Source organism: Terrapene carolina, unplaced genomic scaffold, assembly GCF_002925995.2.
Source record: "Terrapene carolina triunguis isolate 2854851 unplaced genomic scaffold, T_m_triunguis-2.0 Scaffold627, whole genome shotgun sequence".
Lineage (NCBI taxonomy): Eukaryota > Metazoa > Chordata > Testudines > Emydidae > Terrapene > Terrapene triunguis.
The window spans coordinates 618,555-640,180 of NW_020664978.1; the positions used below are offsets into that span (position 1 = coordinate 618,555).

General features: G+C 53.6%; 1 protein-coding gene across 1 annotated transcript in view; it reads left to right on the plus strand.

The window, feature by feature from the left end:
- MTMR14 (myotubularin related protein 14) overlaps positions 1 to 21,626 on the plus strand; it is a 63,000-nt gene that overhangs the window by 33,929 nt on the left and 7,445 nt on the right. Inside the window, exons 5-13 of the mRNA XM_026659308.2 lie at positions 711 to 799; positions 3,877 to 3,943; positions 5,140 to 5,225; positions 5,657 to 5,733; positions 6,023 to 6,059; positions 7,129 to 7,199; positions 8,029 to 8,078; positions 8,305 to 8,443; positions 11,716 to 11,883. Coding sequence (XP_026515093.1) covers positions 711 to 799; positions 3,877 to 3,943; positions 5,140 to 5,225; positions 5,657 to 5,733; positions 6,023 to 6,059; positions 7,129 to 7,199; positions 8,029 to 8,078; positions 8,305 to 8,443; positions 11,716 to 11,883 — 784 coding nt within the window. The remainder of the gene's footprint in view (positions 1 to 710; positions 800 to 3,876; positions 3,944 to 5,139; positions 5,226 to 5,656; positions 5,734 to 6,022; positions 6,060 to 7,128; positions 7,200 to 8,028; positions 8,079 to 8,304; positions 8,444 to 11,715; positions 11,884 to 21,626) is intronic.

Sequence of the window (21,626 nt, forward strand, 5' to 3'; positions counted from 1 at the left end):
TCTCCTATTGTGGAGGAGCATGCTGCAGTGCAAGGGGAATGTGGGCGTGAGAGCGTGAGGAAAGCTGTGTGTTGGGGTCTGGTAATAACCCAAGTCATGAGAATTTCTGGGGTGGTGGGCGGCGGGCAGCACGTTGTGATGTGTGGAGTATCTGTGGGAGCTCCTCTGTACTGTAGGGTGGGAGAAATATGCTGCTCTCTTCAGAGGAATGGTCTCTCAAAGCTGAGACGACGTTTCCAGTCTCCAAGCACTGTGCAAGGGCATCACTTCTTTGTTCATAGAATGCTGAGGGACACTGCAGACAACTGGTTTCAGCTCTCAAGCAGCCTGTGTTCTTGGGTGGGAGTGGCTCTGGGACAGCTCTGCAATGGAGAACCCCTGGAAATGGCTGGAGACTGCTTTGTCCCCAGCTTTCTCCTCTCCTGATCGGGGAAACAGTCACGGTGTATGCCAATCACTCCAGCAGGTCCTAAGCATTCACCTCACGGCAGGCGTCCCCATCCAGAGGCGCTCTGTAGCCCTCCTTAGGCAGAAACAGTTGTGCACTGGTAGCATCCAGAACACGAGCAGTGATCAAGTCACTCCGCAGTTTGTGCTACTGGGCCCCCTTCTGCTAGAAGCATCGTTGGTCTCTTGCTGTTTTGCTGTCTGTAACTGGTTACCTCCCAATGGCTTCTCTTCTCTTCAGCAGTACTCTGTGATTGACTGAGGTGTCTCTTTGCAGGATTACGTAGATGCTCCATTAAGTATCCCAGTGTCTCTGACTCGGTCTTTGAACATTGACTGGAGCGAGTACCAGGTGAGGAGTGGGGTGCTCACTGGTGAATTCAGAGTAAGGCCAGAAGGGGCCATTCTGGTTCTCTAGTCTGTCCTCTTGCATGGTGCTGGTTGTGCAGCATCACCCGGTGAGTCTGGGTGGCAGGTTTAGCTGCATGCTCTGCTGGGATGGCTCCCCGGCGGCAGAGCTCTGCGAGTAGGAACATGCTTGTCACACAAGAGCTCAGATCGTGAGGCTGTTGCTCCCTGCATCTAAAAGCAGGGAGCTGCACGTACAGAATGAGCCCTCTCATCACTGCAGGTGAGGCAGTTCCATCCAAAATGCCACTGCCCAAATCCTTTCCTGCTTCTTGCTTCCAAGCATGGTCCTCTATGCCTCCCGCCCCATCGGTGTTGCTTCACTGGGGTCCTCGCATCTGCATTTGCTCTTGCCTTCAAAGTGTGTGCGCTTGTGTGGCCTCCTTTTGTGTCCCCACCACTCTTCCAGTGACTCCAGCCTCCACTTCCTTTTCCTTTTCTCTCCGGAGCATCTCCATGCTGTCCTGTGTGCACAGAATCGCCTTGTGGAACCATCCCTCCACCTTTGTCTGGTCTAATCACTCCAACACCCCCTTGCAGTATTGCCTAGCAGCTGACTTACCCGCTAAACCAGAAATATCGCTAACATGGGGCATTCCTGGCCTCAGCCATTTTGCTTGCCTGCATCGGTGCCATTGCAAATTAAGCTGGGCAGTGGGGAGACAGCAACGTGGCTGCCTGTTTTCTAGATGGGTTCCAAATCCCCAGAGAAACAGGCAGTTCTGTTCTAACATGCCCCATGTTGTTACTGTCCCTCACACACCGCTAACGAGGCCCTTCTTGGATTTGAAAACTACACCCCTCAGTTTCAGAGTAGCCAAATAGTAGCTGCAGTAAATTACCCAATCCCAGCTATACAGGCCTAGCTTGTGTAGGCTCACAGGGTGGGTTCGTGGAGTTATGCCTGTGAAAGGAACGCGAGACCTGCCTTCCCCAGAGAAGGTGTTCCCGTTCGACGGATTGCTGAAGCGATGATCCATCCTGCTCCATAGAGCCCTCGAGGTGCGATTGTTCAGTTTGGTGATGGCCTGCGAAGATGGAGTACATACAAGTGATTGTAAAATACATGCCACGCCATCGCGTCGCTGGCATAGCCGGCATTTCATCCTGTTCTATTGATACATCACCAGCAAAAAGCAAAATCTGGGCCAAGCTCCTTAAATGCCAAGTGTTGCGCGCACGCCCTACCGCGCTCGCTAGACACTTCCAGAAGGAGCGTGCCTTCCGTGGCACTTCTGGACAGATTTCACTTGCTACTGAAAGATTATCAGCCAGGGCTTCTTTCCTTCTGCCCTTCACGGTGCCAGGTGAGTCAGTGCTCTTGGTTCAGACCTGCAGCGGTGTCTGTAGTCAGTTCAGACAGGAACATGGACAACTCTCCACCTGACCCGTGTGCTCCCCTCATTCACTACTGCAGCAGCAGGGCGAGTTACCGCTGAGGCTCCCACGGCTTCCTTAGCACTGGCATTTCCACGCTGCATTAGAGCGCAGCGGCACTACAGGCTGTCCCACTTCGCTTCCTGACCTTCCGCAGCTCCCTCAGCCGCTCCGGTTTTCCATGGCAGTTGTAGTACGGAAGCGCCTGGCACACTCCATCCTCCACTGCTCACCCTGGAGAACTAAGAGGCTCTCTCAGCCTCTCAAAGTTGGTGCCATTATTTGTCAAAGGATCAGCAACGAAAATATTAAAATACCAACATAAACAACATGAATCAAAAGTAACCAGCAATCTCAGAGCGGAGCCAGTCAGAGCACAGATGCCCTGGAGCACAGCCGACTCTATTCATCAGAATACCCGGCACTCTGGGAATCGCTCACCCCAGGTATCCTGACAAGATTCGGGGGAGAGCAGGTGAAAGGCCCAACCTAAAATGTTGGGAGGACATGTGCCCCTGCCCCCTAGGCATATGGTGTGTCCCTTTCCTCCACTTACCTGTTTCTGAGATTGCAGGCTTTGCAGAGCAGGGCAGGTGTCTTTGTACGTCTGACCATCACCGAGCGCTTTCGGGTGCTACTGCAGTGTTCTGTCCCCTGCTGCTGGAGCAGGGCTGAGAGGAGACTCCATTCATTCACTGGCAGTGGGGAAGATTAGAAGGCTCGGTTGCCTGCACCTTCCATGCCTTCCCCAAACGCAGCCTTGCTGGGGTGGTGAGTGCGGGCTGCCGAAGAGGCAGAGCCCCCTGCAGTCAGTCACCACTTGATGGCCAAATGCTGATGGGCTGTGATCGTGCTAATAGGGCACTGGAAGGGTTTTGTTTAGGAAGGTAAAATATCTGCTTCCTGTGACCCTTTAGCATTTGAGCTCTCTGGATTTAGCCACCCTCCTGTGCTACTGCTGGGAATGCCGTGGCTCCAGAAGTCTGTTACCTGTCTGTGGAGCAAGGGGAGGGGGTCACTTAGACAGGCTTGTCTGAGCCTTGCAGGCAGAGCACTCCAGTCACAGGGGAGGCTCTCCTCACCACGGCATGCCTGTCCCAGCGCGCGCTGCAGCTGGAACACCACCGCTCGGTCACCCTTCCCCATACGCATTTGAGGTTTTGGCAGAAATGGGTCGGCACTCAGTAGGGAGTTCTTTGGCTCTGGGTCGTCGTCCTGAACATACTGTGGCCCAGGGAGAGCTCAGCAGAATGTCTGTATTTCCTATGCAGCTTGGTCCGCCTTGCTGCTGTGATGGCAAAATGGGTTCTGTGTCCTCCCTTTAGTCAAAAGAACCTGTTCTCGGAGGTTTGAACAGCTTCTTGGGGAAGTCCTGTGAGCAGCAGAATTGCTTTCATTGCCAAACCCCTGGTCCCAATCTCTGCCTTGTCGTCAGGGTCTCCTGGACTGCACGGCTGGCACCTTGGCACGCCAGTGGGAGGCCGGGTAGGGAGGGGGAGGACTGCCCCCTTGGACATTGCCATGGGATTGTCTTAGCCCTAGCGCCCTGTTACTGCATTCGGCCATGGAAAGAGGAGAGCAGGCTCCCTATGCTGCAGGGCACTGGTTAATTGTATGCAGGGCCTCACCTCCTGTTCTCCACAGAGCTGGGACCTGGTGCAACAGACACAGAACTACCTGAAGCTGCTGATCTCACTCATCAATGGGGACGGTAGGTTTGCTCCTTCTCTGCACTCCCAGCTGGCTCTGTGGCCAGAGCGTATGGGCTTTCTCCAGGGCACTAACACTGCCACTCGCCAGACCTGTTAGAGAACGTGACTTTCTCTTCCTGCCCCTTGTGGGGTGTTGTCCTGGACTTCAGTACTCAAAGGGGAGTCCTGTTACCCAGGAAAATCCCAACCCTTGGACGAGGCCTCTCCTTCCCCACTGGCTGGGCGGCTGATTATGTAAAAATCAAATTGTCAAAGGCCAAGGTCCCATTTTTCCCCAAAGTGACTTAGACCCCAGCTCTGAGCCTCCCTGGTGCGATGAGATGGGCTCCAAGTCACTTTGGTGCTTTTGAAAGCTGTGCACTAAGACTAGGGTTTGTAGAAGCTGAAGGGAAAAGCCTGCTGTTCCTGTCTTGCTGGGGCCGTTTCTCTGGGTTTGGCCTCAGAAGGGGCTCCAAAAGGGTCTCCTTTTATCTGTTTCATTTTCATTCTCTTCTTGCCAAGCCCCTCAGCTCTGGGCTGGTGGCATGTAGATCTACAGCAATGTCAGACACTGCACTCAACACTCGCAGAGTTAGATCCATCAGATCGCTGCCAACACCCTCACAGCCTAGGAGGAGCCAGGGGTGACTTAGCAGCCAAGTTGTGTGCTGCTGCCACGTGGCCTATGCCCTGTGAACAATCTATATAATGGGGGTGGTGGTGGCCTGTTCTTGGCCACTCTGCTCTGTGGAGATGTCGTCACATCTCTGGGGTGAAAGGGGACCTGCTGCTCCTGGAGCCGAGGTCTAGCTCATTCAGACTGGGAAAAGGATGGAAATGCTCACCCCAGGCAGGCTTGGTGCTTTGATTGGTGAGCGGCTGGGGAGGTGTAACCGGGCAGCTCTAGGCTGTGGGCCGGCTGGTCCCCGCCATGGAGATTCCTTACTCCTAGCAGCTGGGGAGACTAGGATTGCAGCAGTTTGGCGTGACATGCTGAATCCAGGGACCTTCCAAGTCCTTCATTCTGGAGACAGCCCTCTCCCAAGAGGACGTTCTAGCTAGTAAGGCCAGCTGTGCTCCCCCTTCCCTCCCCTGCAAACAGCCCTCGGTGTTGCAGGGGGGAGGCATGCAGTGAATCACAGGGATAGTGCAAGTAACCCTCCATTCTCCTTACAAAGCTCTCTCTCTCTCCCTCTCCTTCCCGCCCCTGGAGCAGATGACAGCGGGCTTCTGGTACACTGTATATCCGGCTGGGACCGAACCCCTCTCTTCGTCGCCCTCCTGCGCCTCTCCTTGTGGGCCGTGAGTACGGAACGGACGTGCTGCGCCTCGGGGAGTGACAGCTTGGGGGTGGCTGAGCAGCCATGTGACCCAAAGAGGGTGAAGCGCAGTTGCTGTTCCTAGCTACCAGAGCAGCGTCTGGAGAGGGGGGTGGGAATGGGCTCTGGAGGCACAGCCTGGTGTGCTGGCCTGTACTGAGGCCCAGTGTTCCCAGGGGGAAGGTAAGGCACCTGCAGCTCTGCATTAGGGCTGCATCTGCACTTGCAGCCTGGCGAGAAACTGCTTTGGACGTGAGATGCCATGTAACGGAGATGGGGGCAGAGCCAGCTGGACGTCCCCCTTTGTGGTGCTGGGAGATGCTCTCCTTGGCAGTTCCCAGTGGGGCTTGCACCCTCAGCCCCAGTTCTAGTGGCTGCTGCATCCCTGAGGCTTCCCTCCTCTTTCCTTTCCAGGATGGGCTTATCCACGCCTCGCTGGAGCCTGCGGAGATTCTTTACCTGACAGTGGCCTATGACTGGTTCCTTTTCGGGTAGGTTCGCTGAGAGGTGCAGACACTGCCCAGGGCTGGGCAGGCTCTCAGAGGGGCCCTCTCATGGTCTGGTTAGGGGGTGACCTGCTTGGGTTGAGGGGATGGCTTTCCTCGGGGGACTTGGCACATCTGCTTTGAGCTGCTTGCCGCCTTGCTGGGTGGGAAGGGCTTGTGCAGGTTCTGCCCGACGCCTATGGCCGCTGCCTGTGCCTGACAGCTCATGGCCTGGTCCTTCACTGCTCGTTCTCGTTCCTACTTTGTGATCTCCTTTCCCTTGCTCTCTTTCCAGGCACATGTTGGTTGATCGGCTCAGTAAAGGAGAAGAGGTGAGTGGCCCTGCAGGAGGCAGTAGGCAAGCAGGGCCTGAGTGCAGTACTCTGCCACTAGGCAGCAGGCTCAAGGTAGCAGCAGTCTTTGCAGCTCAGCGTCTCATTGACCTGGCTGGGCATCCATTGTAGCCAGGCCTTGGCGGTATTAGGACTGTACCTTGCGTCTGCTCCTTCCTTCCGTGAAGGAACGCTGTCCCAGGGCCCAAGGACTGAATGTGGGTGGATTCGATCTTGTAATCCCGACGTGTCTGCTGTCAGTGCAGCAGGGCCTTCCTTACCTCATCTCGGACAACATGCCGGGAGATATAACGGTTCGCTTCAGCTCTGAGAAGGGACACTTCAGGCTTCTGAATTCAGAGTGCCAAAACATAGTTGAGAAGTTGTTCACAAACTGGGTGGCTAACCCGCACGCCTCTCTGCGGGGCGCTCTGGCACCGAGGGGTTCATAGCTGCTATTTAGCTGTCAGAGCTGTGGGTTGATGCACCACAGTCCTGAGGCTTGTGATCCTTGCAGATAAGCTGTCCTGTTGCTGTCATTCTGGCAAGAGACATTTGTGTCGGGCGGTGGGAGCTGTGTGGGGCGCAGCCAGATCAGAGAGCAGACTGTGCCGTGATACTTGGTGTTGGGGAGATCACTGCTCTCCTGAGCGTCCCTGTTCTGCTGCTGGGTGACCCTCACCCTCTGGTGCTGCATTGGCAAAGACACAGGACCTGTCCTGGCCCTTCTCGACTTGGGTGGGCCTTGTGTGAAGGTCCTTGGTTAAGAGCTTTCTGACATGCACTCGCCCAGCTGGCCCGTTCGGTGGGCAAGGGAACCTCCCTTGGCCAGGGAAGGATGGTGGTACCACACCTCGGGGCGAGCTTCCACACTCAGATCCAGGGCAAGCCAGCAGAGGGCTCTGAAACAGAAGGCCCAAAACGTGACTCTGACTAATGCTGAACTCTCTGGTGGTAGCTGCAGGTGCATTGCTGCCCCCTCCCCTCAGCATCCTCCCCCCCATTAAAATAAGAGGCTGCAGCCCCTGTGGATTCTTCTCAAGCTTCTCTTCTCTCTCCCTTTGCGCAGATTTTCTTTTTCTGCTTCAATTTTCTGAAGCACATCACCTCTGAGGAGTTCTCTGCTGTGAAGCTGCAGAGGTAAGGAGCTTGTGCTGGCTGCAGCCTGGACTAAAGAGCCAAGCAACTCGTTAGTGCTGTTACCATGGGGAGATGGAAGCCCTGGTGTCCTGGCCCAATTTCCCTTAATTTATTCTGCACTCAGAAGGCTGAAGAATGGGGCCAAGGCTTGTGAGGTGCGCACGTCACGCTCGGAAAAGCTGCCCAGGCTGAAATGTGCTCTCAGCTGAATGAAGTGTCTGTGGGGTCCATTAGCCTGGCTGAGTCAATGGCCGAGAGGGCTCTGACTCGCCTTCTGGCCACGCAGCAAGTCCCGTCTGTGCTGCTGTAAGAGAAGGGCCTCGGGGGAGCAGAGAGGGCTGGACAATAGCCCCTCGGTGTGTAGGGATGGCAGGAATCCAGCCCCTCCCTGGAGGAGGCTTCTAACAGCTTTAACTAAACCTCTCTGCATAGAGTTTTGCCGGGTCCCTCCAAGCTGCAGGAGCTGAGCGCTCTCCTCCCTTCCCACCCCAGCTGGGAGTTGGGGGTAGAAGCACGTCCGTTACCATCACCCCAGCCAGGGACTGCTCCGTGTCGGCTCCTCTGGAAGGGGAACGTTGGGACCCACAGCACTGCAAACACCAGTTCTGTCACGGGCCAGGCGAGCAGAGGGACAAGCCCCATTCTATTTGCCATCCTTTGCTGCTGTGACAGAAGGCAGCGGGCATGCGGGCTGGGGACAGGTCGAGGGTCAGTTAGTGCTCTGAGATCCCTAAACTGCACGGGCCCCTCTCCACTGGCCTGGCCTGGCAGGATGGCAGCAGACGTCCCGTAGTTCTGATCCTGTGTAACCGTTTCCCATTCCCCCCAGGAGGAAGAGCCTGCTGCCTGGCTTCACGGTGGAAGAAATCTGCATGCTCAGTGAGTGCTGTCCCGGAACGCCGGCCACTCCCCCGGGTCGAGTGCAGAGCTTGGGGCTGAATGGGTTTCTGGGGGAAGTGCCACGAGCTGTTGGTTTCGTTCTCCACTCCACACGCGTGAAGCCCTCGGGCACCAGCAAGGATGGGGGTGGGAAGTAGGATGGGGATGCGGCTAATCAAAGGCTCCCAGGCTTGGTTTCAGTCTGCTCCTGTCTTCCTTCTTGCAGAGCAGAGGGATCGGGGCAGCACCACGAGCCTGAGCAGTGACTTCTCCCTAGTGCTGGAGAGTTCACCAGGAGCAGCTGGGAGCTTCACCTCTGAGGCTGTGGAGCTGATGCCAGCTGGCGCACAGACCCAGGCCGCTTGGTAAGAAGCCACCCAAGCACCTGGCCAGGGCATAGCAGGCAGGGGCAGGTTCAAGCTGTTGCCTTGTGCAGTGCTCAGAAGGTGGCGTATTGAGCAGGGAGTTGCCATCCCCTCGCTGAGCGCCCGCTCCATGTGGCACAGGCACCAGCAGGACACTGCAGAGAGCGAAGGAAGGAATTCAGCTGGAGCACTAACCCGGGCCCGTGCTACAGAGCTCCAGGGCCTTCGGTTCCAGGAGGTACTGAGAATGCTCCTGCCGTGCGCTTCCGCGGGAGGCCTTCGCCTACAGCCTGGCCCATGATCTGAGGACAGAGCAGCTGATCGCATGGGCTGGGCCTGCTTTGTTTCTGAAATGCACTTAAATCACATCAAAGCCTGTTGTTTCTTGCCGTCTGGCCTGCTGTGGAGCTGCGGGTCCGTTTGCCCCAGTGGTTCCATACGTGGAGTGGCTTTCTTACTTCCCATTAGTGACTCTGCATCTCCCAGGGGACTTGGGAGAAGAATGATCACTCCAAAAGCAGGACTTCTTGGAGCAGTCCTCGCTCCCCGTGCACCCAGCTGGCGTCTCCTCCCACTTCCGCAGTGTGGAGGTGCCAGCTGGAGCCAGGGTTAACCTTGTACAGGGGCTGCCCAAGCTAATAGCTGTCACTATAAAGCCAAGTACTGGCCTGGGGGCTGAAGCTGGCCAGACAGTTGGTTACTGCTCTTGGAGATGGCTCCAAAAAAGATTGCAAAACCCTAACCACTCCTCCTTAAAAGTGACAGGAGAGAGTCTCTCCTAGGTCTGGTTACCCCTGTGGCTGATGTGAAGCCACAGTGGTGAAACTGGGGTCAGGAAAGGGGCTGTATCTGGCAGACTCAATATTGTAGGGGCAGCTGGGTTTGGGGATTTCAGAGCCTTTCTCTGGGGTTGCCCCTCTGAGTTTAATTTCTTTCGCTCCTCTCCCTAAACGCAAGCAGCGATGCTACTTTGTGCCGCAATTATTTTAAATTAAATCTGGGCTGTGCTTGGGACATCTGGAAATGCTCTGGGGGAGAGTAACCTGCGGCACGCTTCTGGCAGCCCAGGCTTCCTCATATCTTGTGCAGGGAAATGTTTAACGAACCTGGGGACCATGAGAGCAGGGATGAGACGGCTGAAACAGTGCACTTGCATACCTGACCTAGTGCAGGGTCACCTCTAACATGAGCGACTGTCTGTCCACAGCGAACCGATCGCGACAAGTACAAAGCAGTCCCCCCACCCCAGGGCTCTGGGTAATGGCCACTACTTCATAGGACCCACAATGGTAGGCCACAGACTCAAAACCTGAATAGCATTGTTCCTCCCCCTGGCGCTTCCTGTTGAAGCAAAACATGGACTAGCCAGGATGCATTGGGAAGGCTAGAGGAGGAAACAGCTGCTGTTCTTGTGGGGCTGACTCACACTTGTGTATTTTTGCTTCACTCACTTACTGTGGGTGCCGGGGGGCTGGGGCGTTGCTGTGGGTGCCAAACAATTCCATGTACATGCGTTCTGCCAAACGCGCAGGCTCTCCTTGCTTAGGTAGACACTGAGATCCCTGCAGGTTACGCAGGGAGGAATGTTGGCAGAGTGCTGACCTGAGGTCCATAACACGTCGTTAGCAGCTGAGGGGTGGGACATTTGAGGCCTGGTCTAGACTAAACGTTTAGAGCAACATAAATACTTGCTCAGAGGTGTGAAAAAACTGAGCACTGTCGCTGTGCCTGCCTAACCCCAGCGTAGAGACAGCTCCGTCGACAGAAGAATGCTTCTCCACCTAGCTACTGCCTCTCGGGAGGTGGAGTTCCTCCAGCATTGGAAAAACCCTTCCATGGCTGTACAGCAGCATTGCTGGGGCACCTCAGCCCCCGTGGTGCAGACAAGCCCTTGCGGGGTGAAGGGAGGATATAGTGTTCTCCTCCTCTGTACACAGAGCTGGGTTTAGCTGTGGAGTCTCCGGTGTCTGTACTTGTGGCCTCTCTGGAGGCCAGGATGGCTACACTAGCTTGTAGGGGGCCTTGGATTTAAAACCTTCCTTCAGGGCTCTGCCTGCCCCAGTTCTTGTCACCATATTGGGCATTTCATTAGCTCTGCTGGTTTGCACTGAGGACAACACTGCAGTGCTAGCAAGAGGGTAAGGGCTAGAGCGGGCTTTGGCCAACTGCTTGTAGTTTGGGAGAACGGAGCTAGTGCTCCTCCCAGAAAATCCTTGGTGTCTGAGGAGAACCCTGATTGACTTGCAAGGCTGGGGGATCAGTTCATAACTCTCCCTCCATTGGCAGGCATGTAAGGGAAGCAGTAATGGCTTTCAGCCAGGAGGCGGTGGTGGGCAGCAAAACTGTACAGGAGTTTGGAGTGTGGTATGACTAGAAGAGGGTCAATGCAGAGACATGCCAGCCATGTAGGGAGAGCAGCCCTGTCTCTAGAGCTGTGATGTGACTGCACCCTTCAGTGGGGGCCCCAAACGGAGGAGTGACAGCGATCAGAGGCCTGGCACAGCTGGCTGACTTGTCAAGAAAGATTGAAGGGACGCAGAGGTTCTGTCCTCTCAGATCCCTCCCCTCCAGCTGCTTACACAGTTTTATTCACCTGGGTATGTCTACACTGCTGTGAAACCCCCACCGCTGGCCTGCGTTGGCTGACTCCGGCTCTTAGGGAAGTAAAATTGCAGCATAGACGTTTGGGCTCAGTCTGCAGCCCAAGCTCTGGGTCCCCAAGAGGAGGGAGGGGTCCCTGTGCCCAAATGTCTACACGTCAATTTTACAGCCCCGCAGGCTGAGTCAGCTGCCACGATCCAGCTGCAAGTGTTTCATTGCAGTGCAGACATACCCTTCATGACAGCACTGCACGCGTCTGTGGGTGTTCACTGGAGTCGTCTTTCCCCAGAGACATGCTGGGAGGCCTGGCGCTTGGGGCATGTTAAAATTAGGTGGGACAGAACATTAGAATGTGCCCGTATGGGCCGATCCTGCCCTGGCCCCAGGCGATGGGCCAGAATGGCCTCTTGCTCCCTCTCTTCTCTGACGTGCCGCACTCCAGAAGTGTGAGCTGGCTCGGGGGGGCGAGAGCTCAGCAGATGCTAGGGGCAGGGCACATCTGTCTGGCAGACTCTGCTGGTGCAGTTACACCTGACTAATTCGTCCTCCTGGGCTCGGCGGGAGCTGAATCTCTGTGTGTGTGGGGGGGGCGCAGAATCTCTGCCCTGACATGGAATGGCTTCCTGCATGGGGAAGCTGACTTCTCACCCAGGGCTCCTGTTGTCCTGCAGGAGGAAGAGCCGTACATCCTCTCCCCAAACGGTGCTCTGGAGCCGGACCCCACAGTCTGAAGACAGACCGCCTTACCAGGAAGCAAAGTCCTCTAGCTCCTCCTCCTCAAACCATTCTGACACCTTCCTGAGGGTTGGAAGCAGCCCACTGGAGGTCCCGAAACCCAGGTGAGGTGCACCAAAGCAGACCATTTCTTAGCAAAATGAAGGTCGGGTATAGGGAGCATGCTGCTCTGAAGACCTGGTGTGCAGTGGGTTCATAGACTGAAGCTCAGAAGGGGGCCATTATCTGTATAATACAGGCCAGAGAAATGCTCCCGGTGATTCTTGCCTCAGTCCATATGCACAAATAACGTAAGTGTGCGGAGGCAGAACTGGTGGTGGCGGTCCCACCTGACATGAACTGCGCGCCGGTCTCGGCCCCGCTGATTCAGTAAGTACAGGGTCTCTGGTCTCTCCCTCCTGCATGCTCAGCTCTCCCGGTGCTGGAAGTGTGCTCTGTGCTTGGAAGCAAGTGTTCAGTACGTGCACAGGAGACTTGAAGCGAAGTGTCATGTGGAGCAGGGGGGTGGGGACCTGCTCCAACTGAACTGCACCCATTGACATCTGAGTCTGTTCCCCTGAACCCCTGGGCGCCCCGGCAGAGGAAGATGTAATCGCGAAGAGCGGGCGGTCAGGCTTGCACAGCGCAGGGGCTCTGAGCCTGTGCGTCGGGCTGTGTGGTGGCTGTGCGTTCCCACAGTGCAGGGGGGCGTGGTGAGAACCCAGGGAAGCCAGGAGATTAGCCAGAACACAGGCTAAAACTTGGGCTAAAACCAAGTGAGTTGCTTTCCATAACGAAGAGCATTCCAGCAGCCTCTGGAGTCCGATCACTGCCTTTGTGCAGCACCAGTGAGCTGGGGTACTAGGGAGGGGAGTCTGGGGAGCGAGGGATGGAGAGGAGCCTGCAGCGCCGACTCTGTGTGTTGAGGGCCAGTGAGAAAGAAGATGTTGTTAAGCCCTTGTTCACGATTACGTGGGGTTTCCTGCTGAGTTGTCGCTGGTGACTCCCGTCACAACAGCCGCCATTTAAATTGTATTGACCTCTCCTCAATCCAGAGAAACTGAAGGAAAACAGGTAGAGCCTTTAATTGCACTTGGTGTGTGTGTGGAGTCTGTGTTAAAGAGAGAAATCACTGACAGTCTCCGTAGCTCGTCTGAAGGGTCCTCTCTGCGCCGCAGGCAGTCATTTCGATTCTCTTGAGCTGCTGCTGCCGTTTTGTCTTGGAATGAACAGGCTCAAACGCCGGGAAGATAATGGTCCAAGGGGGGCAGGGGAATAGCAAAGAGAAATGCAGCTTCTGTCTCTTGATAGCTGCTTTTGCTTGCAACCTCCCTGCTGGAGTAACAGGCCCAGCGTAGCCCCTCACTGACACGGCTAAGCTGCCTCTCCAGTCACAGGCTCCCAGTCTGCTGTGAAAGGAGGCGCTGTCTTGGCAACTCAGCCAGACTTTTTGCCTCTGTCTTATAAGAGGGGAAGGAAGAGAAACAAGGTGGGGGAAGGAAAAGTGACCCCGGGGAGGGATGACAGCAGGACCCCAGTGTTCAGGATTTAGCAGAAGCCAGTGCAGCTAATGTCCCTCCCTGAGTCTGTCTGGTTAGGATGCCTTTCCCACTCGGGGTGAACACCCAAGAGAGTCGTGCTGGATTCTGGGGTCCTAAGAGATGGCTGGGGAGAGGCAGTAGCAGCCAGTAGGGTAAAGTTTGTTCTGTCCATCCATAGGCCCTGCTGGTAGCTCTTTCTCTGCCCTGATAAACAGTGCCCAAGAAGGGGTGGCAGTCTCATGCCGTTAACTGGGACCAAGCAGAAGTATACCGAGATTTCCACTAGGAACATTCCTCCCCTTCCTAGAGTCTTCCAGCTCGTCGTTACGCTGATCCGTGACTTCCCCAGGAACTCTGAGCACAGCTCTTCTAACGTGACAAGTCCTGTTCATACTGGCTCCAGCCCTGGCTGCCTCGTGGAGACAGTTGTGTGTAATGGGCTGAGTTGGACTCTCATTCCCTTGGACAATTGGAATATACAGGCTCCCAGCAGCTCCAGCACAGAGTAGAGATGTGCTTCCCTTGATACAGAAGCAGCTTGGATTTCCTCTCCACCCATGTGTCCCCGAAAGCCGGCTGTAAGCTCATGGCTGGGTGACCCTAGGAAAGGGGTGCAGTTGGCAGGACAGCAGTTACACTGCTCCAGCTCCCACTTCTCTGCTGAATCCAGCCACCCCTTGGTCCATCTACAGCCTTCCGTCCTTCTCCAGGGATTGAGCTGATCACTCCTGGGCGAGCTGGGAGCATGGTCCTAATTAGAGACTGACATGGCTGGGGTGAGGAAGGGATTGTATCACCCCACTCAGCACTGCTAGTGCCTCCTCTCTGGCTACGTGAATCCAGGTCACATCCAGTCACAGAGGGTCTATCACAATCTCCAGCTGAAGTTCTACCTGGGGTCGGGGGGGAACATACATTTGAATGCAAAATAGGCAATATTATTATTTCCTATATAGTGTGTTTCATCAGTAGATCTCAAAGTGCTTCCCACTCATCAGTGTATTTATCCCTACACCGCCCTGTGAGATGGGAGAACATGACTAGCCCCGTTGTACAGAGAAGCTAGGTGACTTGCCCCAGGTCTCCCATGGCCCAGGCCAACACCCTACCCACTGACCTGTCCATCCAGCATCACTGTGCTGGAGGGAGAGGGGCATATGTGAGAGTGGAGCAAGGAGGAAGCCCTTTCCCTTGGCCCCTTACGAACAGACACTTGGCTGGAGTGTCCTCACGGGAGCGGCTGGAGTCCACTAGCTGACCATGCTGCCAGAAATGCTCTGGTCTCTACAGCTGGAGGCTGGTTCCTGGGGAAGGTCTAAACTGAGGAAACAACTGCACTTGACTATCTAATCCTCTGGCCATGTGGTCATGGCAACAAAACACTTAGCCACAGCGGCAGCAGCAGCCGGGGAAACATGGACTGTTCCTAGTGGGCCAAGAGCACTTCAAGCGGCTAATCCCAGTTGTTCCAGGTGCAGCCAGCGTGGAGAGCAGAGTAATGCCGATGTGGAAGGGGAAGGGCACCTGAGCGGGATACCTAAAGGTTGAACACCAGGATGACCCTTTAGGTGTTTCCACTGGGGCATCCTAGAAGGAAATGTTGCATATGTGACACTTGGCCAGTGTGTGGGCTTCTCCAGGGGCTGGAGCACAAGAGGTTTGCCCTGGAGTTTCTGTCAGACTAATAATGTGATTAGTGGCCCATGACCCAGTCCAAAGGCAGAGTCAGATGTCAGGTCTCTGGTTGACAGAAAACCACTTCCCACCACATCTCTGCATAGGCTGTGTCCCAAACTTGCTAGGCATTTGCTGAGCAGGGCACGATGATCTCGCCAGCTGAATGCTTTGTGTCTAGAAAGCAACACAAGTTGCCTCTAACTCCTTGTGCCTGTGTGGACTGAGCTGTAGATACAGTGCCCTGAAGCTCATGTTTCACACTACTCCTGGGAGTAGTAGCCAGTGAAGTTGCAGAAAAATGCAGTGTGTCTGCGTTGGGGCATTGACTCGCGAGCACACACACCATGACGCTAGATTAGCAAACGGAACAAACGTTGCCTGTGCTTTTGTTAAGTCTATTAACCAACCCTGGTGTGCTGTGTTCTGTCAAGAGGCAAGGAATCCAGCCCCGGGGTCTTCTGGTGGCTGTGTGAATCACAGGAAACGCTAGCTCTTTAAATGCTGCTGCAGCCAGTTCAATAATGTGCTCTGACTGCAAAGAGCAGCTCCCCAATGGGTGTGGCTACTCAGTGGGATCTGTGGATGCTGTAGTTGGTGACCATGTATTGGGACATTTTTCTCACAGTTGCTTTGAGGTGCTTGGTAGCTAGAGGTTTTGCCATGTCTGTGCTGGGCATCTGTCATTCTCTATGTCCTAAAGAGAAACCAGGCCCAAAGCTTGCCAGGACCAGGACTGAAACACCTGACTGCAGAAGGAAATGAGGAGTCTTTCCAGAACTGAAGCTCTGATTATGCTACAAATTGAACTGATACTGTGGCGAAAAGTGTGACGTTGCCAAGGCCCTGACTGAGGTCCCAGAAGACTGGAGAAGGGCTAACGTTGTGCCCATCTTTAAAAAGGGGGGAAAGGAGGAGCCAGGGAACTACAGACCAGTCAGCCTGACTTTGATACCTGGGAAGCTACGAGAGCCATGTATAAAACATTCCATTTGCAAATACCTGGAGGATGGAGGGTGATCACTAGCAGCCAGCATGGATTTACCTAGAACAAATCCTGCCAAACCAGCTGGATTTCCTTCTTTGAGAGGATGACTGGTTTGGTGAATAGGGGGAATGCAGTGGACATAATATACCTGGACATCAGCAAGGCTTTGGACACAGTCCCACATGACATTCTGATAAGTAAGCTGGAGAAAAGCAGGCTCGACAGAACTACCGTTAAGTGGATACATAATTAGTTAAACAACCGCAAACAGAGAGTAACTATTAATGGAATGATGTGGGGTTCCTCAGGGATCTGGTCTGGGTCTGGTGTTGTTTAACATCTTTATTAATGACCTGGGTGTAGAAATAGAGAGCAGACTGATCAAGTTTGCAGATGAGACAAAACGGGGGGGGAGTTGCCAACACTTGGGAGGATGGAGCTAAAATTCAGAGGGATCTTGATAAGTTGGAGAACTGGACTATAGACAACAAAATGAAATTCAACAAAGACAAATGTGAGGTGCTACGCTTAGGGAAGAAAAAACAAATGCACAAATACAGACTGGGGGATAACTGGCTTGGCAGCAGCACTGCTGAAAAGGATCTGGGAGTTGTGGTGGATCACAGCCTCCGCATAAGTCAGCAACGCGATGCTGTTGCAAAAAAAGGCAAATGCAATTTTAGGTTGCATGAACAGAAGCATAGCATGCAAGTCATGGGAGGTGGTAGTATCCTTCTATTCAGCGCTGGTTAGACCTCAGCTGGAGTAGTGGTGTTTAACTTTGGTCACCAATGTATAGAAAGGATGTACAGAAATTGGAAAGGATCCAGAGGCGAGCGACAAAGATGATCAAAGGGAAGGAATGCAGCCATACGAGCAAAGGCTGAAGGAACTGGGTATGGTTAGTCTGGAAAAGAGGAAATTAAAGGGGGGAGAGGGGGAATCTGATAGTGGTCTTCAGATACTTGAAAGGCTGCTACAAAAAAGATGGAGAAAAGTTGTTCTCTTTTGCTACCAAGGGCAGGACAAGAAGCAATGGGTTCAAGCCATAGCATAGCAGATTTAGATTAAAGCACAGAAAAAAATTCCTAACTAAGAACAGTAGGACAGTGGAACAGAGGCCTGGGAGGTCGTGGAAGCTCCTTCACTGGAGGTTTCCCAAAGGAGGCTGGAGCCGCCTGTCTTGGATTGTTTAACACAACAAATCCTGCACCTTGGCAGGGGGTTAGACTAGATGACCCTTGCGGTCCCTGCTAACCTGTAGTTCTGTGATTGGCATGTGGCTTATGCTGCAAGGGAATTGTGCTCGTACAGTATTGTGCTCCAGGATGCTACAGCATTAAGAAGACTGGTAAATAGGTGCCTGAGATTTAGTCAATATTATAAATGCTACTAGCTGCCAAGTGCCACTTACCAGCTGTTTCCATCCGAGGGCTGGAAGGGGCTGCAAGAAACCTGCCTGTCCTTCCTCTGGAATCAGTGCTCTAGTCCAGTTTGTGATCGTTTTAACCTTCTAAAGAGCATTCATACTTTGCAGCTGAATTTGGTGATGCTTGCACTAGTGTAAGGGTGTAGGGAAATGCAGCCTCTTCTCCACACGGTTTATAACATGAACAAATGGCATGTGAAGAATGGCAGAAAAGGGGTGAGATGCAAGCCAAGCAGCCAGGCTGGCTGACCCGAGTCTTCTCACACTTCGTAGAAGAGGAACTAGTCTTGGCTGTTCCTGTGCTGAAAGCCTTGTCTCCCTCCGTGCAGGCGGAAGTCCGCATGCTCAGAAAGCCAGAGAGCGTTCTGTGGGAAAAGGTGCTGCATGGGGAGCCGTGACCTAATTAAATGGAACCATTTTAGGGTAGCAGTTGCTAGTTTGTGGCCCGCCTAGGGAGCCAGCAGACTTAATGGTCCTGCTGCACTTGTGTAAAGGGACAGCCGTGCCACTCCTCTTTATATTCTGTCCGTCTTGTCTCACTAGCCTGTCTCTTATTTCTGAGGGATTCTCCTCCCACTCAGGGGGTCTGAGGCTCGTTTTCATCCTAGCATCCCCTCTCCGCCATCAGATGTTTGTGAGAAGGGCACAGCTCTGATGCAGATCCCGCTGTGACGGCATATAGTTGTGTGCACCCCCTGCAGACAGCTTCGTTCCTAAACTAGCTAATCTGTTGCCCTCTTCGGACCTGAATCTCAGTTGTGCTGGTGTACATGCCACCCAGTCTCCCCTCCCCTGCTCTGTGGGGTACATCTCCATCATGCCTGCATGTGGCCATCGCCCCGGTGCCTGTGCTTTGGATGTGGTCCGCACTAGAGCTGTAGCTCTTGTCCCTTTCCCAAGTGCTCTAGGGATTTTTCAGTTATTTGACATAGTTAATGTGGGGCCAGTGCAAACCTGAATGGAATATTAAAATAGACTTGGGCTGCTGTACCCCCACCACTCACATTCCATTTAATTAAAAACGACTCTTGGGTCGATGAGTCTGCCCCAGCAGGGAGTCTCAGAATCCAGGAATCTTGCTACAGAATCTAGGTCCAACTGGGCCTGTATTATTTATGCTGTAGGTGTTGTATCAGGCGACTGCCTGACATATTCCTATTGAACTAAAATCTCAGTCTGGGATACTCGTTCCTGACACCTGCCACCACCTCTCTCTCTAGTACGTTTAACCGAGGAAGAATGGATTCCGCTACGGGGGAGAGGGTGTTTGTAAAGCTCCGAGATGGAACATGCAGGCCCAGGAGGCCGAGGCAGTTCATAGAATCATAGAATATCAGGGTTGGAAGGGACCTCAGGAGGTATCTAGTCCAACCCCCTGCTCAAAGCAGGACCAATTCCCAACTAAATCATCCCAGCCAGGGCTTTGTCAAGCCGGGCCTTAAAAACCTCCAAGGAAGGAGACTCCACCACCTCCCTAGGTAACGCATTCCAGTGCTTCACCACCCTCCTAGTGAAATAGTGTTTCCTAATATCCAACCTAGACCTCCCCCACTGGGAAGTAGACTGGGGTAAGAGGAGTTTCCAAAAGTTCAACTTCAGTCATTCCACCAAAAATCAAAAGGCCGTCGTGGGATTTCCAGGGCCCATATGAGCTACAGCCATGAACCTTGCTGCACTAAGGCATTCTGGATGGCTGATTACAACTGGGAATAACTGGGAATAAACTGATTACAACTGGGAATAAACACTTGAAAGTTTGAAAAGTCCTGTTTCTATCCTAGGTCACCAAAAGGTTAGTCTGGCAACTTACACAAATTGTATAGCTGTCTTCCAAAAAGTGGCCATGTGTGGTTGGGTAAAAAAGATATGCAGCTGTCACCAACTTTAACTGATTGTAGCCAAGAAAACTCTTGGAGAAGAATGGCTGCTCAGGCATTGGTGCTGATGGTCAGGCCTACCCACAGGGCATGTGTGACGAAATAGGAATGTTCTTAATGTTTTCTCTGAATACTGTGTGGGTGCCTCAGTTTCCCCTGTGCCTTTCTTAAGTATCTAGGTGGTAGGATAAGGGTGTGTGATTGTTGCAGAGCCCTAGAGGGCAGGTGTGCAGGGGTCTGCACAGAAAATGGCCGACACCCTGTCTCCTGGCAGCTGATGGCCTGGGCCCCTCCCCTGCAAAGGTACCAACTGAAGGTGTTGGAGAACAAAGAGATCAGGTGGCCTCCTGGCCCGGAAAAGACGTGGGGGGGTGGCCCAGAGTCTGGATCTGGGCTCCCCCCCCCCCAAGATGGACCTGACTGAGGGGTCCTGTTCTCTGTACCTACAAGCTCTGTTTTGGACTGTGTTCCTGCCATCTAATAAACCTTCTGTGTTACCGGCTGGCTGAGAGTCACGGTGAATTGCAGGAAGTGGGGGGTGCAGGGCCCTGACCCCCCCCCACGCTCCGTGACAGCATGTTGCTCTGCTTGTTTTATTATCCACATCCCTTTTATAAGGAAAGGAGTTGGAGGGCTATTGTAATAGAAGTATCCAGAGTATCCCGACCAAGCTCTGCCGAAAGCCAAACATACTCGTGTGCAGTGTCTGCGTCGTAGGAATATCCCAATTCCTGTAGCAATAGTTAGCAAAGGCACAAATTTGCCTATTGTATATGGGAACCTCAACCTCAAACCTGATTGCAGTGCGCAGGGCTGGCTTTCTGACGTGGAGCTTCCGGAGGGGCTAGGATCTGCTCTACAAGAGGAGAAATTGGCATCTGGAGCTGCACACTACCTAGCTTCAAAACCAAGTGTTAAGGCCACTTCTCTGACCATTCTTGGGGCTCCGAACCACTGTTTCTGTTTCAGCAAAACCATAATTGGAGGGTGGCTTCCTGTCTGTCCTCTATGCCCGTTCCATTTCAGTGTCTTTACTGCTCTGAACTTCCCCGTTTCCTGGACAGAGCTTTTGTGTGGCAGCACAGTAATAGCCAGGTGAAATGGGAATGAGATTCTCCCTTCTGGTAAATCAGCAGCAGATGAAGTGTGGTGAAGGCCCTGACCTTAGCAAGCAGAAAGAAAAAGTTCAAATTCTGGAGGATACAGCAAGAGTTGGGGGTGCAGCTGCTCTGGGGCAGTGGGACGGGCAGGATGGGCCATAAGGAGACTCCACACCGCGGATCCAGTTCAAATAGTATTCATCTCCCCTTTGGCCTTGGAGTTGATGCTTTGTGCTTTCTGTTGTCTTTTTCCTCTTTGGCCTGCAGTGCCTCCTTTTAAGAACTCCCAAATACAAGGGTTTTAGGCACATCCTTGCACCATTTGGACGCCTTGGGTCCCCACAAGACTAAACCTAAAAGAGCAAATTGCTCCCTGGTGCAAGTGTTCTGGACCTCCGAGTTCACAGCCATGAGGAGTCTGGCCCAGAATCGTCCTTGTCCATGTCACAGGTGGGCTTGGAGAATCCAGACACGTGCAGCCCCATTTTCCCCAGGAGCCTCCAAAGTCCTTGTGGGTATGTTGCTGTCATTCCGCTCCAGGCTTGTCCCTTCTATTAGCCCTGGCTGGTGCTGAAGGTGGCAGTGGCCTGGACAGAATTGAACTACTGGGCTATAACCACCACAGCTGCTGTGTAGTTAGCTCCTCACTGCCTAGAGGCTTCAAAGAAGAGGGCTGAAAAACCTGCCTTACAGGGAGACTTCAAAGCTCTACCTAGTCAGCTTACCAAAGAGAGGATTTGAGGTGACCCGATCACTCTGGAAGTACCTATGTGGGGACGAGGTGTCTGATACGAGAGGGCTCTTCAGGCTAGCAGACAAAAGCACAAGATGCAATGGCTGGAAGTTGAAGCTAGCCAAATTCGGGTTCGAAATAAGAGGCAAATTTTTAAGTGGGGGTGATTAACCATTGGCCCAACTTCGCGAGCGTTTGGGTGGTCGCTGTGACTCCAGGTTTGAATGTTTCCCCCCAGAGCAGGCGGCACAATCTCATTGTGGGTCTGCAGAGGCTATAAAACAAATGATTTTGGCAGAAGACAGTTCTTTACAGTCGCCCCTTGTTCTAGAGCGCTGGCACGTTCCTGTCTGCCTCCAAGCAGCCTCTTCTCTTCCCTCTGCCGCCAAAACCTTGCTGTGCCATTAGTCTCACTGCCCGGACTTCTCCTGCAGCTGGGATCATCTCACCTCGACATGAACCTGGCCTCCCCTAGTGACACCAGCAGAGCACTCCTCTGTGTGTCCCCTGGTAATGCCCCTGCTGC